Here is a 19,181-nt window from a genome sequence, read left to right as displayed (position 1 = left end):
ATATCAATGTACAAATGATCTAGTTTCTCTGTATCTTTGAAGCATTTGATGTTGTCATTTCCTCTTTGCCATTCTGATGGATGTGGTTTTAATTTAATTTTGCTTGTGACTGAACAAATATCTGTATATCCTCTTTATTTTTTGTTTATGTCTTTTGCCTATTTTTTAATTGTGTTTTTTTTTTATATATTGTAATTAGTTTGCCAGATATGCCTTTTGCAAATATTGGAGCGGCCAAAAAGTTTATTCGGATTTTTCCATACGATCTTACAAACTTTTTGCCAACTCAATACTTTCTCCAAGTCTATACTGGTCTTTCCATCCTCTTACCATGAGCTTTCACAGAGGAAATGTTTTAAATTTTGATGAGATCCAATTTGTCAAGTTTTCCTTTTATATACTGTGCTTTTGCTTTCAACTCTAAGAATTATTTGCCTGGCCCCATACCCTGGAAATTTTCTCTTACAAATTTTTCTAAAAGTTTTATTGTTGTATGTGTTGTATTTAAATCTATGATTCGTTTTGAAATATATTTTTTAAAGGTTTGCTTTTCTACCTTCATATACGTCCAACTGCTCCAGCACCAATTTATCTGTCCAAAATTTCCAATTTTGTCAAAAATTAATTGGGCATATTTGTATAGGTCTCTTTCTGGGTCCAATTTTTGTGTGTTGATCTTATATCTTGTGACCTTGCTGAACTCACTTGTTAGTGCTGGAAATGTTCCATAGGTTCTCTGGGGCTTTCTTTGTAGACAATCATGTCTGCAACTTAAGGCAGTTTTATTTTTTCTCTTCCAAGTTGCATATTTTTAATTTATTTCCCTTGCCTTATTGCAGTGGCTAGAACTTCCAGTATTATGTCAAATAAGAGTGATGAAAGTGGATGTCCTCTACTTCTTCTTGATCTTAGAAGAAAAGCATTCAGCCTTTTACCATTAAGTATTATGTCACCTGGTAAAGAATCCACCTGCAATGCAGGCGACCCCTGTTCAATTCCTGGGTTGGGAAGATTCTCTGGAGAAGGGACAGGCTTCCCACTTAGGTATTCTTGGGCTTTCCTGGTGGCTCAGATCATAAAGAATCCACCTGCAATGCACGAGTCCTGAGTTGATCCCTGGGTTGGGAAGATCCCTTGGAGGAGGGCATGGTGTTCTTGCCTGGATATCTCCATGGACAGAAGAGCCTAACTGGTTACAGTCCATGTGGTCCCAAAGAGTTGGACATGACTGAGCAACTAAGTATTCACAGCACATTACATCACCTGTAGGGTTTCTTTTTTATTTTTTACTTTTCTGTAGAGTGAATGGAATAAAGATATTCTTTATTAATTTGAGGAAATTTTTGTCTATTCCTAATTTTCTGAAAATTTTTATCATGAATAGGTGTCACATATGTGAAGTAAAATTTTCTAAAAGTCCCATAAAAATTTTAAAGTAATATTAAGTTTAGTATAGTATATCCAAAGTATTATTGTTTTGGTATATGCTGCTCCTGCTGCTGTTTAGTCACTAAGTCATGTCTGACTCTTTGTGACCCCATGAACTATAGCTTGCCAGGCTCCTCTGTCTATGGGATTTCTGAAACAAGACTATTGCAGTTGGTTGCTATTTCCTTCTCCATTTTTGGTATATAATCAATATAAAATTATTAATGAGATATTTTACCTCCTTTGTGTACTCAACATTAGAAATCTGGTTTATATTTTACACTCACAGAACATCTTAATTCAGACTAGCCAGTTGTGGCTAGTTGCTAATATATTGGACAGCATGGGTCTAAAATGATAAAATCTCAAAATGGAAGCAGTTCAACATATTGTAACCACAGAATTTGAGTTGATCTATTTTGTTTTTCTCTCTTCAGTCTTTATTAAGATCCCATGGTGAGCAGGATGGCATAGTTCATCTGAACACTGTGAGTTCTCAAGCCAAATGAGTAGTACAGTATAACAATTTTTATGCTTTTTAAAAATTAAAAAAAATTAACTATTTATGCTTTTCATTTTTTCCTTTTTTAAAAAAATTATTTTATTTTATTTTTTAACTTTACAATATTGTATTGGTTTTGCCATATATCAACTTGAATCTGCCACAGGTATACACGTGTTCCCCATCCTGAACCCTCCTCCCTCCCCATACCATCCCTCTGGGTCGTCCCAGTGCACCAGCCCCAAGCATCCAGTATTGTTCACCAAGCTTTAAAACTATACTTTTTTTTTTTTAAAGTATAGTTGAACATGTAGATTTTATTAGTCTGCTATAAGGGAATCAATAAATATAGAAATTATAGCCATATTTTATCCAATTTAGTCACTAGTATAGCTAGAGCTCCTGGATTAAGTATATGAGCATAAACTAAAATTGTAGGATATTAGTGGAGTGGGTGGGATGACAAAATCTAAAATTATAAGCCTCTCAGCAAACAGCTGTATAATTTGGGATAAATCCCTTGACCTTCTCAGTCCTCAGTTAACCCATATGGAAAATAAAGGTCTTAAGGACCCTTCCAATTCTAAGACTATAACAAAGTTCTTTGATCAAACTTCTTTGATCATGCATTCTATCAATAAATATATTTGAGGACTCTAATATGTGCCAGGCACCTGCATATAGACAAACATTATTATTTACTATTTCTTTATTGGAGCTAGGTCACAAAGATTCGGACACAACTGAGCAACTGAACTGAACTGAACTGATACTCTAGTGAGAGAGAGATAGAATTAAACAAATAATTACAAAACTAAGTTCAGTGATGAAACTGCTACAGGGTGAAAAATTCAAAGTCATTTAACCTACTGGGCAGAGGGAGGAGATCAGGAAAAGATTTCCTGACATTTAAGCAGAACATATTAGCTTTTTATCCCATTGTTAATTTATGCTGAAAGCTAAAATGTCAGCATAAATTTAAACATATTAAAAGTGATATTCTCACTGCCTGTAAAGTAAACATGGTACTCAAAGACAGAAGACTTTTCTCTTTGTGGACAGAAAGTATATAATGTTAATAATGGTAAAATTATTCTGAGAAAAGTAACCAGAATGTTTGTTGTCAGGTTTTGAAATATGGCATGTAACAGTCAAAGGCACTGGGTTTTTTTTTTTTTAATCTGGAGATGGATTGGGTTTTGGTGGAATGATAGAAAGGTAAGCTTATTAAGATAGATGAAATGTTGTCACAGGGCAATGGCAACAATTTTGTTCTGTGTGATCCCAAGGAGGAAACTATAGAAAGAAACATATCAGAACAATCTAAGAATAGTCAAAGGGGTTCATAGTTAGGGTACAGAGATTGGGGGAACTGAAGGAGATTAAAATTCGAACAAGTGTTCTGAATTTGATTATCTTCATAGTTCCTTTGAACTTTGAAATTCCAGTAAATTCAATATCATTTAGGGAGATGAAAAACCAATGAAATCCATTAGATTGCTTTCTTTAATTTTGAAAGTGGAACATTGACAAAATTTGGACATTGAGTAGGAAAAAACCTAGGAGGTAGAATTTTAAAAGTCAATAACTCAGAGAAAGCCTGGAAACTATCTAAAAACTCAGGATACATAAGGCTAGAGATCAAAAATACCAAGAACTTGGAAAAATGCAAACAACCACAGCATAACTACCTGGTCAAATCAAAGAGGCGATTGCAGGGAGAGAAAGCATTTCTTAAACACTGGAAAGAAGGTCCTAATTTGGAGAACAGGGAAGCACACAAATTGTAGGGCTTGAGGGGTAAGGAATTTCCGGGAATCCAGAATGGGATAGGAGTGTGACCAGGGAGACTTCCAGATGAGGCAGAGAATTTAGAGGTTTGGGGATCTGTTTCAGAGTGGGACAGATGGGTGTATGTCTCTGTCCTTCATTTTATCGTTCTAATTTTTACTGTTTTACCACTCCTCAGTCCTGGCATCTCCCCAGTGAAGTATCTCTCTTTCATTTTCAAAGTATATTATTATTTTTACACTTATTTTAAGAAAACTTCATTTCATTTTCTAAAGTTAAGTAACAGAGAAATTGGTTAAACCTTTGTCCACTACTCTTCAAAAATCTTGAATTATTAAAGGTAGTTTTGACTTGTGTGTTGATTCTTGATTGAATTTTCCCCCTTTTAAGTCAATAGCACTTGATATAAAAAAAGGTTCTGTTTTTAGTGCTACTGCCAGGCTGTGCTTATAGTTGATGGGTTTAAGAATGGGGAAGGCAGATAATCAAAGATCTCTGTTTCTCTGGTCTATTTACAGCTGTGGTGTCCATTGCCTTCATAGTTCCTAAAATGCGAAGGTTGTCTAGGAAATCAGAGTATCTGCTTTGGTGTGATAGTAGGGATAAAAAGGTGTTTGAAGAAGAACACCAAGAAACCCTTTGCTTGACTGAAATGAAAAGAGTGGATTGTCAGGTGAATACTTTAAGGACCTGTAATAGTCTTAATGAAGATTTATTGCAAACCTAAGAGGAATCATTCTTGACTCCTTCCCCGCACCCAGCTCCCTCCTTAGTGGCACCCTGGATCTGAGTTGCTTCTTTATTTAAGACTTCATATGAACCATCAACCTTTATAATTAATAGTTAATGAAAAAATTAAAGAAGCTAGTATCAACAAATATTATCAAAAATCTATTAGAGGAATATCTTACGTACTCATTTCATAAAATGTCAAGATGATGGATATCAATAATTAAGTTTTAAGTAGACATCAACATTCAAAAAACTAAGATCATGGCATCAGGACCCATCACTTCATGGCAAATAGATGGGGAAACAAAGGAAACAGTGACAGACTTTGTTTTCTTGGGCTCCAAAATCACTGCAGATGGTGACTGCAGCCATGAAATTAAATGAGGTTTGCTGCTTGGAAGAAAAGCTATGACCAACCTAGATAGCATATTAAAAAGCAGAGACATTACTTAGGCAACAAATGTCCATATAGTCAAAGCTATGGTTTTTCTAGTAGTCATGTATGGATGTGAGTTGGACCTTAAAGAAAGCTGAGCACTGAAGAATTGATATTTTTAACTGTGCTGTTGGAGGAGACTCTTGAGAGTCCCTTGGACTATAAGGAGTTGAAACCAGTTAATCCTAAAGGAAATCAATCCTGAATATTCATTGGAAGGACTGATGCTGAAACTGAAGCTCCAATACTTTGGCAACCTGATGCAAAGAGCTGACTCATTGGAAAAGACCCTGATACTGGGAAAGATTGAAGGCAGGAGGAGAAGGGGATGACAGAGGATGAGGTGGTTGGATGGCATCACCGACTCAATGGACCTGAGTTTGTGCAAGCTTCAGGAGATGGTGGACAGGGAAGCCTGGCGTGCTACAGTCCGTGGGGTTGCAAAGAGTCAGACACGACTGAGTGACTGATCAACAACAACAGACATTCTCTAATTCATTTATCAAATCTCTTCCTGGCATGCCTGGTATTTCACTGATAAATGGCTCACCCAGATGTTGGCAGCTTGTAGTATATTAGAGAGTAAGTCCCATCATTTGAGATTTCCCTACTTGATTTGTTTTTTAGTAATTCATTCTTAAAAGAAAATAATGAGCAACTAGTATTGGGCTTGTTACTGCCAGTCTTGGGCACTTGTAGGCCCTCCAGGTCAAAGGGAGGCCATTGTATACTATCCAGCTGATGACAAGAAGGGATGAAAGCTATTCTGTGCTTTCTAGCTGTTTCAAGAGGCAGAAATTTGTAATTTTTTTTTGAAGCCTTAGAATATCAGCCCTGGTGAAGTGAGGAAACATACTTCTCAGTAAGTATAAAATGACCTAATTCAAATTTGGCATCATTGTACTTAAGATGAATTAAAACAATTTCTTTATTGCCATCTCTCAATTAAGAAATGGTATTTTCCCCTGCCTTCCAATTATAAAAAATAATCTCATATTTGGATGATAATTTATAAATTCTAAGATATTCTCACTTTTTTTGGCCTTATTTGGTATTCTCAACAGCCCCATGAGGGAGGTCTAAATCATCATTTTGTAAATGGGGAAATAGATTTGGAGAGATTAAGGAAATTGATTGAGATTTCACAGTTGTAAAAAGACAAAGCTGAAGTTTATTAAAACCCAAGTATATTGGCTAAAAACCTAGTGTTCTTTTGAGGTATTGATCTTCTTCTCTGTCAAGGGCAAAGAAACTCTGAAACTGAAATAGTCAAGTCACACAATAAGTAAATGTCAAAGCTAGCATACTCAAATTTTTAAATTTAACTCAAGATAAGGACTTGAGCATTGGCAGTTTATCAAGGAGATGAGAAGCAGGAGTAAGGGAGCAGGGAGTACAAGACAGTATATCTAAGAATCTTTCTAAAAAAAAATAAACTTTGAATTCATTGATTTTTTTTTCTATTATTTTTCTGTACTTTGTTTCATTAGTTTCTGCTCTAAATGTCATTATTTCCTTCCTTTTGCCTTATTTGAGTTTAGTTTGTGGAGTTTTTTTGTTTGTTTCTTAAGGTAGAAGGTTGAGTTACTGATTTGAGATCTTTCTTCTTTTTCTTCCATTAAAGATTATTACTAGATATTGAATATAGTTCCTTATGCTATATAATAGGTCCTTGTTAGCTTTCTTCTTTATTAAAATCTGTCCTCATGATGATAAATTTCCTTCCACTGGTTTTTCTGCATCCCATAAGTTTTATTATGTTTTCCTTTTCATTTATCTCAAAGGGTTTTCTCATTTCCTTTGTGATTTCTTCTTCTAACCATTGGTTATTTAGCAATGTGTTTAATTTTCACATACTTATGAATTTCTCTAATATTCTTCTGTTATTGATTTCTAGTTTTATTCCATTAAGAGAACAAACTTTGTAAGATTTCAATCCTTTTAAATTTGTTGATGGCTACTTTATGGCCTAGCATATGGCCCATTCTGAAGAATATTCCATGTTCGCTTGAAATAAACATATTCTACTGTGGTTGGAATCAGTGTTCCAGAAGTCTAGATGTGATATCTAGTGGTTTATAGTGTTGGGTAGTATGTTTTTATTTGCAGTTTTTAACAGTGTTTTCTCTTTTACTTGAAAAAACCAGTAAACAGGAAACAAGTTGATAAAACTTTAAAAAGGCAGGAAACTACTAGCCAAAGCAACATATAAAATGAAAATGAAAAAATATTTCCAACTTGAGTTCATATATTAAAATTCTTTTTCTTTTAAAATATAGTTCTTGTGAAAAATAGTGTTTAATAAATTATAAACATTAAGAATAATTCTGCTTAACTTCTTATTCAATTAATTAATCATATTTATTGAATATAGTTAAATTGACACCATATACATTAGTAAAATATAAAGGAAAAATACATTAAAGCAGAAAACAGAAGATATGCATTTTAGATCTGGCTCTGTCACTAACTTGTTCTATGGCCTCCATGGAGAATCTGACTTCTCTGGACAGCAGTATCTGTATCAGTAAATATGGACTATTCCAGCTCTAGAATTCTATCTATAGGTCTGAAAAAGCATGAGGTTTGAGACTGAGAATTGAGTTTCTTTTAGAACTTCACCAGTTTCTCCAAGTAACTTTTTCCTCTCTAGGACTTGGTTATTGGATCTATAAAATAGGTATAATAATATACACCTTGCTAGGTATTTGTTAAGTTTAAATGAGATTTCATAGGTAAAGTAGCTAGCACAGAGTGTGGTGAACAATAGATGATTGCTTGTTAAATGTTTACTTTTCATTATGAGTAATAGAAAAAATAGTAGTGATAATAGTGATAGTTGCTGTGCATGTCTGTACTCTTTTAAATGATAATCAGAGTTTTCACATCTCATAGAGAGGAAAAGTATTAATTCTTATGTAATTTTGGTAATTTTTATAGGCTAGAAAGTGCGAGGTAATAGTGGAAACTTTCTAGAATACAAAATACAAAAGAAAGTTTCAAGCTGGTGTACCTTTTAATTTTTAATTTATTCTTTGTGCAAAACTATATCCCTTTGGAGTTAGGCAGCTTTTAGAGCAATGATAACACTCTAACTTATATCTGGGCTTACAGTCTTGATATTTATTGTCTCATTTCATTCTAATTCAGTATCTGATACATAGTAGAAGTTAATCATAGAGTTTATTGAATAACTAAATTCCTCTTGCAATATTTTACTAAGTAAGGCAGCAAAGATAACTTCATCATAATCTTTCCTATGAAGCAACTGAGCCTCAAAAGAGAGGCTAATTAACTTACCCAGTGCCACAGGGCAAGTTATAAATTAAATCTGATATTTAGATATCCTGACTACTCCTTGCTTCTCACTTAACCTCATCATATGTGCAAATTAAAGTTTCTTAGCCCTTGCCTGTCTATACATTCTCCATATATAAAACAATATATTTATTGTTTTAAAAAGGCTTTCACAAAGTTATTATATTAGTGTGAAGACTATTTCTGATCTGCCTTTCTTTTCCATATGGAAAGGCAGTGAGGAAAAAGGCTTATTATTGCAAGCTATTAATGATTAATTATGTGTGAGTATTTGGTTATTTAGATTTCCAACAGGTTAGCAGAAAGAAAAAAGTCCAGAAAGAGAGGAGAGCTGGAGAGAAGACAGAGAGTAATAGAAGGTGGCCGGGACTGCCAATTTCTGGTGCTTTCCATGTCAGGCTTCTTGTTTTCTACATTTTATTTTAGCTTAATTATTTCAAAACTTTTGGAGCATAATAACATTTCCCACTAAATATTGTTAATTCTTAAGTGTTATTTTATTTTGCCTTGTGCCTAATTGATCTCTCCTTCATTGCTACAAATACATGTTCAATTTTACAACGGGAGGCAGAGTTGTAAAAGTAGAAGTTGAAATATGGAAATTCCCTTCAGTATTCACCTTTTTAGTGCCTTTAATGATATTGGCTTTCAACGTTATTTTCTTCCAATAATCAGAAGAGTTTCTCTAGTAATGCAGCTGGTTCACTTGTTGTCTATTATGTGGTATCTGTGGTATAACTGACAGGAAAAAAGCAATATGAAAAGGCTAAGAAAAACAGTGAGCTCAGCTGTAGAGTTTCAGACATTCTGTTCCGTGTGGTTGTAAAATTTCATGCTTTCTTTTTCTCATGTGAATTCTGTTACCAGATATCCTGTACACATATGACTATCCTGTGTTTCTGTCCCATATCCTATTTTTCTGTCCCATATCCCATTTTTATCTGTATCAGAAGATATAATGGTCCTCCCATTTGAGCCAAGACACTTCGTACTTGACTACCATTGGCATGTGTTACTTCTCCCCTCTCCAACTAACCTAGTTAGAACACATCCCATATTCTCCAAACTAAAAACACTTCATCAAACTTTCTCACATATTAGAATCACTGTGAAGCAGATAATACGTGAAATGAGAGTCTTGTTAGTCATATTAAATGATGCTAGCAATTGTTTCCTAAGTTTGACCTTTTAACTTTCAATTATTTTTTACTTAGAAATCATATAAATTGGAAATGGAGTGATAGCAGTCGCCTGAGTTTTAATTTAACTTTCTTTTGGTGTGGGCATAAATATTAACCTTGTTCTGACTTGTTTTCTTTAGGTTGAGCTAAGTAGATGAAGAAAAAAGCTCAGACCAATTATATTATAATTTAGTTGATATGCCCTGGGAAGGAAGTGGCATTTTAAATAATATAATATTCTGGTAAATAGAGTGCTGGTACATATGACAAGAATTATTATTACTATTTCAAATACTTTAATTATAATAATACCAAAAATTACTTAATGAAATATTTATATTAAACATAACTGAATCTTGCTTTTTGACAATATAGAGTGCCCGGCATGTAGAAAATATTTACTAGAGGTGTGTAAAATTGAAATTAAATTAGACCTGTGTTTTCATACAATGAAGGGGTCTTTGGGGTCATTATTACAAACATAAGTTACTCTAATACCATTTATTTATACAGCATTTTCAACTTTTTAATGCTTTTTAAATTTTTTCTCCTTCATCACATGGTAAACCTCTCATGTTATACTTTATACGCACTGTCCATAGTACCTAGCTCAGTCCAGGCCACGTATTTGAGTTTTAACTACGGGGTTAGAACTGTGGCTTCTGGTGAAAAGAACGCTGGATATGGAGTCAGGAGATCCAGATAGCAGTAAGTTATCTCGATTAAGTATCTTTCCTTTCTCTGAGCCTCCTCAATGCTTTCATTTGTAAAATTTAGGAAATAGACTTCTTAAGTCTTTTACAACTCAGAAATTCTGTGATTCTATGATTAGATAATGGATCTTTTTCCTGAAACAAAGAATTGTACTGTAGTCAAATAAACCTCTAAAGCCAGATAGAAAAATATAGAGTCCAAGTAAGTTGACAAACCATCTCAGTTTTCCCAGAACTGTTTCTAGTTTTAACATGGCAAGTCCTGTGTCCCATGTATCCTCTCAGTCCTGATAGCCTCAGGTATTTTGGCAAATGGTGTTTTTCCTTTATAGTGGCTTTAAGCATTTTTGTCTTGAATTCTACATTGATAGATAGTGCTTGATTTTGGTGGTAGAGATAAGCAATTAAGTGAGAAAAAAAATAAGAAGAGCCCATGATATATAAATGAGCACCCCTCTCTGGTTAGTGGTAATTCAATGTCACTGAATCAATCACTTTGGAGAACTTCTCTGTACAGGGCACTGTATTAGGCTATGCTGTCAAATGTAGGCATGTAGAAGATTTCATCTCTGTGACCCAGGCTATCTGTGTGTGTGTTGGAGGGGTAGGATGGGGGTTATAGGAGATACACCTAAAAAATGTCTCCATATACCTCAAGACGGTATATGATGATTAAATGTGTTAAACTATTCAGGGAAGGAAGCAGAGGCCAGTGAGAACTAGACAAGGTAGAATTTAAGGTTTCAGAGGATTTGGATTAGTTATGAAAATGGCTATTCAGACAATCTAAGGGGTGGTACACACACTGCTATATAGTGCACAGGTCCTACAGGTAAATAACTGTTCATCTGGGTACAATGTCCATGAAAAAATACCATTAGTTCAAAAAAGGAAGTTCTCCTAGAGATACAAAAGGGAAGTTTGTGATGATGAGGAGTTTGGGGTGAGATCAAGGGAACTGGGGAAACAGAACTACTATGAAATGGTCTCTACAATTTTTCTTCCGAGTTTTCCTCTACTTTTTAGGATTATTTAACTTAGGTCTCTGCTGCCACAATCTTGTTTGTTTCTCACCACTGCATTATGGATATTCACATGCAATAGAGGAAAGGGCACAGGCTTCAAAAGCCAAAGAGGCCTCTACCAACTTACTAGCTTTGTGACTTTGGATGAATGAAGTAGCTTTGCTGGAGCACTGTTTGCTCATTGATGAAACAGGAGCAAACATACCTACTTCACTGGGTTGTTCTAGAATTAAGGAAATAATTAATGTGCATAACATGCCAGACATTGTAGCTGGAAGATATTACAGGCTCAATGAATGGTAAATTCCTCACCTATCTCCTTCTAGGGTTCAGTTCAGTTCAGTTGCTCAGTCATGTCCGACTCTTTGCGGCCCCATGAATCACAGCACGCCAGGCCTCCTTGTCCATCACCAACTCCTGGAGTTCACTCAGATTCACGTCCATCGAGTCGGTGATGCCATCCAGCCATCTCATCCTCTGTCATCCCCTTTTCCTCCTGCCCCCAATCCCTCCCAGCATCAGAGTCTTTTCCAATGAGTCAACTCTTTGCATGAGGTGGCCAAAGTACTAGAGTTCCAGCTTTAGCATCATTCCTTCTAGGGTTATGATCATATATTTGTTTACTTGTCTAAGTAAGAGGCAAAATCTCCTTCAAATGGCCTCAGAAAGACTCACAAAGGAGTGTTCGAAATACAGAGGAAACATATTCTTTATATTTGTGGAAATCCCTGGAGACCTGGAGATTCAACCCCCTCTACCCACACTCCCAACCCTGTAGTTCATCTGCTTGTGTGATTTAAGTTGGGACATTAGCCCCTCTCAAGTCCATAAGAACACAAGTTACTTTCCTTGACTTGACTCTGTGTGTCATGCAAGCAGCCTGTCTAGCAGAGCAGATATACTTGGCTACTAATGATCTGCAAGGGTTGAAAGCTGATTCCTTCCACTCTGCTCCTGTGCACCAACAAAAACACATTAATAGGTGTAAACTCTAGGGCAAATTTCCCTGCTGCAGGGAATAAGATCTTGTCACTTTACCAGGAAATCTTGGTTACTGAGGGATCTCATTATCTTCTCCAGGGCCTTTCTTTGTTTGGTTAATTTATGAAGTCCAAGAAGTGTGCTTTCAAAGCTGCTCAATGTCTCTGTCAGCATGCCCTTAATTTTGTAGGAATTCACCCTTCCTCTCACCCCTGCTCTCAGCAGCTCCTAACTCTCCTCTGAATCCTTTTCAACCTACTTCTAATTTTCCCAAACCGTCTTCTAAACTTTCCCTCTATCCTCTCTCTAATTCCTCCATTTCTCATTCAGTCTACCTCCACTCCAACCAGTCCTCTGCTCTCTCCATCCTCCTGTACCCCATCACTCACTGACATGTCACTACTCCTGGAATATTCAAGCTTTGAGACTTTTCAATTCCCTCCCTCCCTTCCTACTTTCCTCTCTCCCTCCTAATTTACTTGTGTCTTATTCATTCACTCAGCTAAACCAAGAAATAATTAAAACACTAGTAGAATTTGCACAAGTTTATTGGTTTTTTAAAAAATCACTTGCAAATTTATTTTCTTTATTGAAAATATGTTGCAATTGTTGTGATAAAGAAAATCTTGATAAGGAAAAAATCAAGTCAATATAACAACTACATTTTTAGATGTTAGTTTCTATTATCTATTCTCATGCATATTGTTAGAATAAATTGTAATTAAAACAGGCTCACATTAATGTAGGGTTCAAAGAAGGGGTCATGAAGGATTGGTGAAAAAAATGCAACTCAAAGTTATCAGGTTCAGTTCACAATCCAAGAGGCAGGGTTGTTGTACAGGTAGCCTTAGTTCATTGCCAGAGATTCAGTGGAAGATTCTGGGAGCGGCAAATGCTGATGACAGCTGAGGTTACAGAAGATAGGTTTCTTGGAGTAGTCTCTAGGACAAAGAATCTACCCAGCAATTATTTCATCATGATGTCTTCTATTCCACCTGTGCCTGAAGCAACTGTAGTGACAATAACAGGATGGAAAAGATATAGTGTGGGTACTCTACTCGATGTTAGGATCATGTGTTTCAAGTGGATTCCAAGAATCAGAGGGTACCTTGGTGCATGAATAATGTCAAACTGGAGCTCTTCAACATGGTTTCCAATTTTAACTTCAACAGGTGGTGTTTCCTTGGTTATAGGTCCATTAATCAATGTATGGCCATCTACAGTTTCCAGCATCAGAGAAAAGATGTTACTGCGAATGGGCAGCTTCTCTTGAAGAACCACAGAATGGTCAATGCTGTTTCTGTAGGAGCCTGAATCCACTGTAGCTTGCTCAAAGGGCTGTCGGTTTCCCGGTCGAATTTCAATGGTAAACCATAGTGTATGAAATATGGATACTGGAAGTGAGGGGGATGCATATTTGTAGATTGGCCCGCCTGGGTTCCCCCTTACCACAGGGCCTCGATGTTTCCCACCTGCTGGGCATGATGAGGCTTGACAGGGCAGTCTCTGGTGAAATGACCAGGATGTCCACAGTAGAGGCACAAGTGGCCTTCATGGCAGTGGGCTCGATCAGCTTCATTGAGATATTGGTGACAACTTGAAGCCTGCGCTGGCTGGTTTTCAGCTGGTAAACTCTTGAGTCCAGCTCTCTCCTCAGAGGGACTTGCATCTTGTGGACTTGGATCAGGTTTACCACTTAGCTTCTCTTCTAGGGAGATGTATTGGGTGATCAGATCAGACAGATTGCTAGCTGGGCTTGTGTGAGACAGTTCACTTCAGATAGAACTGGCAAGCCCTTCCTGAAATTGGATGCAGAGAATGCTTTCACCCAAATTTTGTTCTTGAATAATGAGGTGGACGTGGGTTGCATACTGGTGGACATGGTCTTCTTGTTGGCAGAGCTTAGGGATGTGGTGGTTGGCATCTTCCATGTTTTCTGGATTGTCAAAAGTATCCTGAAGCACTTGCATGAAACTTTCAAATTGCTCCAGCAGGGGGCTTTGGATATCTACTAACAGCTGGAACCACTAACAGCTGGAACAACTTTTCTTCTTTACCTAAGAAGTAGTTGCCAACAAAGCTTACCAGAGCTGCTTTGGTGGGATACAAGCACCCTCTGACTCTCATGGAACTCTTCAATTGAACCAGAAACTCAGGAATCTTCTGGGTATCCCTACTGAAGGCTAAAGAATATTCTAGGAGGAAAGCTTCATCCTTTAACTCATTGGAAGGCTGTGGAAACTCTGAAGCTGTTGTTGTTTCAGCAGCTGTTAGACTGTCCAGGGACTCCTTGGATGTTATGAGTCCTAGGAATTCCTGGGCATGTTTAGGATCCTGGAGCTCCTGGGGAGCAGGAAACTCAAACAATTCCATGTGTCTAGAGGTATCTTGGCATTTTGGTGCCTCCTTTAGCTCCTGGGCATTTGAGGGGTGCCAGAGCTCTAATTTCTGGGGCTCCTGGCCTGCTGGGGCATTCTGGGTATCTGGGGACTTCTGATCCTCCTTGAATTCTGGAGGTTTATGGTCCTCCTGCGGAGAAGGCAATGGCACCCCACTCCAGTACTCTTGCCTGGAAAATCCCATGGATGGGGGAGCCTGGCAGGCTGCAGTCCATGGGGTCGCTAAGAGTCGGACATGACCGAGCGACTTCACTTTCACTTTTCACTTGCATGCATTGGAGAAGGAAATGGCAACCCACTTCAGTGTTCTTGCCTGGAGAATCCCAGGGACGGGGGAGCCTGGTGGGCTGCCGTCTATGGGGTCGCGCAGAGTCGGACACGACTGAAGCAACTTAGCAGCAGAATGGTCCTCCTGGGCCATTGGGAGCTTCTGAGGCTCCTTGGCCTCCAAGGGCTTTCGGGATCTCCAGGCTCCTGAAAGTTTGTAGATTATTGGAGGTGCTTGGGGATCTTGGGTTGCTGGGGGCTCCAGGGACCCTGGAGATGCTAGGGGCTCCAAGGACTTTTTGGGCTCCTGGAATGCTGAGGTCTCCCAGGTTTGGAGGTCCTGAGACTCTCTGGGCTTTGGGACTCCTCGACATCTTGGGGCTCTTGGGGTTCCAAGACTGCTAGAAAATCCAGGGGGCTCTGGGGGTCTCTGGGTCTCCTGGAGTGGTTCATCCTCCTTGGCTGCTTGGGGCTTCTGGAGTTCTCAAATGAGGGACTGCAAGGCAGCATTTTCCTCCATCAGCTGCTGCACTTGAGCCTGCAGAATTTCATTCTCTGATTTCAGAGCAATATAGGATGCTGCTAAGTCCTCTATTATCTTTTAAGGAAATGAGGTTGGTTTGGCAGTTTGCTGCTGAGAGAGTAGGTGAGTGCTTGTGAGGTCTTTCTAAAAGCTCCTCATAGGCAGATATCAGGCTCTGTGAGCTTTCCAGAAAATGGGGATCTGTGTCCCACCAAAATTGATTAACAAGCCTCCAGAGCTCAGAAAAGGGATATATTAGATACACTGTGAAAAGAGTGTGATCTGAGGATCAGAAACTGTGGAAAGCACTCATTCGAAATAAATAATAAGAAAAGTTGCCTGATGGTGCTGGATTTCTTTTACTATAGGCTTATATTCATGAGCTGGGTCATATATGCTAGCTCTGACCTCATGACATCTTAAGACAACATCTGATCAAGACTGTGTATTTATTTTGCATTCTTCTTTTGAAACTGAGCATTATAATAGAAGCAATTTCCCCATATTCTTTCCTGTTTTATATAGTATTTAATTTATAATGTCTACTTTAATTTCCCAATGTAACACTTGGACTTTAACAGCTGCTTTGAATGACTAAATCAAATGTTTGAACAATGTGGGGATTTTAAGTTATGTGTGGGCCAACCCAAGAGATATTTTTGGGTGGCTGGGGTAAGAGGTAGGGGGGAGCTTTCTGACGTCTCAGAAATCATACCACATAAGTAAACACACAAGATTAGTCTCAGGAGAAAAACAAGCAAAATTTTACTAAATATACATATGTTCAGCAGACACATGTGCATTATTTATAAAATACCTCAAAATAGTTAGGAAAATAATCTTTATAAATGTACATTACCATACAGAGACTTAGTCCAAGAGCTCCACTGTCTGCATACCTGTCACAGGGAAGGGAAGCATGTGAATGAATGGCTGTGGAGGCTTGTCTTTTCTGCATACACTGAACTCAAACAAACATACCCACTCCAAGAACACATTCCAGCTCTCCTCTGTAACATAGCTATTTTGAGTGTGGAAGAATTTATTTATTTATTTTGACAGTACCTCTCAGTTTAGAGCCACAAGGAAAGTAGGATGCTGAGCTGATGTGAGGCAGCCTCATGTACTCAGTCCTTGGTTACTTTAATAAATATTTGGCCAGGAAACTGGGAGCAATGCCACTGCCCTTGTGAAAAGTTGCAAACATTTCTGAATGACCACAGTAGTTTTGGAGTTTATTTTTTATATCTGTCTCATATAACCTCCCATCACTCTGTCCACACTGGGCTGTTTGTTGAATTCTTACTCAGAGAGCAGCCTGCAACACCTTAGTTCCCCCCCCCCTCCTGCCCCCCACTTACTCTGTTCCTAGTGTCCCTCCCTGCAATGTTTTCTTGGGAATTTTACCATGGACAGACCTGGACAAGGTATAATAGGGTAAGATTTTGTGGGAGGCCAACTTTATTGAAGGATACTTGTAACAGTCTTGCAAGGTCCTTGGCTTGCTCTGAATGTCTTGGCCCAGGGTTCTCATCTTTCCCTGAACCATTCAGGTGCTCTAGCAAGCACCCAGGTATCCCACTAACGGCTGGCCTCTTGAGAAATGACCTTGCTCAAGATCTCACTTTCTCTTCTTGTGACAAATCATAGTCATGCCCTGGGCATGCACCTTGTGGCCATTTTTAGGTAAGTCTCATTTTTTGTCCTAGTAAGGAGTGGGTTTGGGGACTGTCTTTGGCCAAATCAAATCATACATCTGGTTATTCATTGCCCCAAGTCTCCTTTAAAAATGGTAAGTTTTTTTTTGTTGTTGTTAAGATTGCATTTTTTTAAAATTTTTTTTATTTTTTTTTACTTTACAATATTGTATTGGATTTGCCATACATGTTGATAAAGTTTTACATTAATCAACATAATGGGATAAACCCTGGTGATGGAATATTCCCAAGTCATTGCAAATTGATGGACTGAACTAGCTGAACCGGAATGGAGAGGCTTTGAAAAGAAAAGTAAAACCTTTTGCAAATCGAGTGATTGTCTTTCCTTTTTATGTTTTAGTCTTTGTTAACAAAACACATAAAAATACTACCATCATCAGGAAATAATGTGTTCTAGTTATGTGAATTTTTCAGATAACTGAGGTCTTTCCTTTGAAAATCCAAAACACACAGTTGATACTTACCTTGTGTGTGTGCTCAGTCATGTCCAACTCTTTGAGGTCCCATGGACTCCAGGCTCCTCTGTCCATGGGATTTCCCAGGCAAGAATACTGGAGCAGGTTGACGTTTCATACTCCAGGGGATCTTCCTGACCCAGGGATTGAACCTTCCTGCGTCTTTCATGTCTCCTGCATTAGGAGGCGGGTTCTTTACCACTAGAGCTACTTTAGAAGCCCTGTTTACCTTACTAATTAAAAAAGCTGAGAAATATTTATAGCATGCATTATACTTCTTTCTTCATTCTTAAGTAGATTATTTTGAGTGTAATTTAATTTTTAATGGTTTGGGCTCCTACTTATATGAAACAGCTCCTTTACTGTGTTTAACACCATGTTGCTTCCTGAAAGTTATCGAGAAGTATAAAGCTGTCAGTCTTCAAATTAAATATCTCAAAATTGTTATACTTTCCAATTTCTTGTAATTTTTTTTTCACTTTGTATTTTTTCTACTCTTTTGCTATCAGACTGTCAGATAGCCCTTTCACACTGTTATCTAAATGGCTGTTCATACTTGTTCAGTCCCCCAGTCATGTCTGACTCTTTGCGACCCCATGGACTGCAACACACCAGGCCTTTCTGTCCCTCACCATCTCCTAAAGACTGCCCAAGTTCATGTCCATTGCATCAGTGGTGCCATCCAGCCATCTCATCCTCTGATGCCTCTTCTTCTGCCCTCAATATTTCCCGGCATCAGGGACATTTCCAATGAGTCAGATGTTTGAATCGGATGACCAAAATGCTGGAGCTTCAGCTTCAGCATCAGTCATTCCAATGAGTGTTCAGGGTTGAGTTCCCTTAAAATTGACTGGTTTGATCTCCTAGCTGTCCAAGGGAGTCTCAGGAGTCTTCTCCAGCACCACAGTTCGAAGGCATCAATTCTTTGGTGCTCTGTCTTCTTTACAATCCAGCTCTGACAACAGTTCATGACCGCTGGGAAGACCATAGCCTTGATTATATGGACCTTTGTCGACAGAGTAATGTCTCTGCTTTTCAACACACTGTCTAGGTGTGTCATAGCCTTTCTACCAAGAAGCAGTTGTCTTCTGATTTCATGCCTGCAGTCACCAGCCACAGTGATTTTAGAGCCCAAGAAAAGGAAATCTGTCACTACTTCCACCTTTTCCCCTTCTATTTGCCATGAACTAATGGGGCCAGATGCCATGATCTTAGTTTATATATATATATATATATATATATATATATTTAGTTTTAAGCTGGCTCTTTCACTCTCCTCCTTCACCTCCATCTAGTGGCTCTTTACCTGTCTCTACTAAGTATAGGTAAATTTGGCAAATTATTTAGTCCTTCTAAAATTTAGTGTAAAACTCATCTTATAAAATTGTAAAATGGAGTTATTACTTGCATTTAACTTTATAGAGCTTCTTGGACATGACTGAGCGACTGAACATGGGCTTCCCAGATGGTGCTGGCAGTAAAGAACTCACCTGCAAATGCAGGAGATGTAAAAGATGCAATATTCGATCCCTGGGTCAGGAAGATACCTTGGAGGAGGAAATGGCAACCCATTCCAGTATTCTTGCCTGGAGAATCCCATGGACAGAGCAGCCTGGCAGGCTATAATCCATGGGGTTACACAGAGTTAGCCATGACTGAAGTGACTGAGCACAGCATTATATAGTTGTTGCAAAGATTTAATGAAATAATTC

General features: G+C 37.9%; 1 protein-coding gene and 1 pseudogene across 1 annotated transcript; both read right to left on the bottom strand.

Moving 5' to 3' along the window:
- Positions 1-13,522, bottom strand: part of LOC129640090 (ubiquitin-conjugating enzyme E2 variant 1-like) — a 49,358-nt pseudogene extending 35,836 nt beyond the window's left edge.
- A 30-nt stretch (positions 13,523-13,552) lies between these two features.
- RTL3 (retrotransposon Gag like 3) lies at positions 13,553-17,499 on the bottom strand. The gene is given in 4 exon segments (XM_055565332.1): positions 13,553-14,158; positions 14,160-14,636; positions 14,925-15,371; positions 17,479-17,499. Coding segments are annotated over 4 exon segments (1,551 nt in total).
- Positions 17,500-19,181: the final 1,682 nt, after the last annotated feature.

This window comes from Bubalus kerabau, chromosome X (assembly GCF_029407905.1).
Source record: "Bubalus kerabau isolate K-KA32 ecotype Philippines breed swamp buffalo chromosome X, PCC_UOA_SB_1v2, whole genome shotgun sequence".
NCBI classification, from domain to species: domain Eukaryota; kingdom Metazoa; phylum Chordata; class Mammalia; order Artiodactyla; family Bovidae; genus Bubalus; species Bubalus kerabau.
The sequence above is the reverse complement of the archived record's forward strand: the minus strand, read 5'-3'. Positions and strand labels throughout refer to the sequence as shown.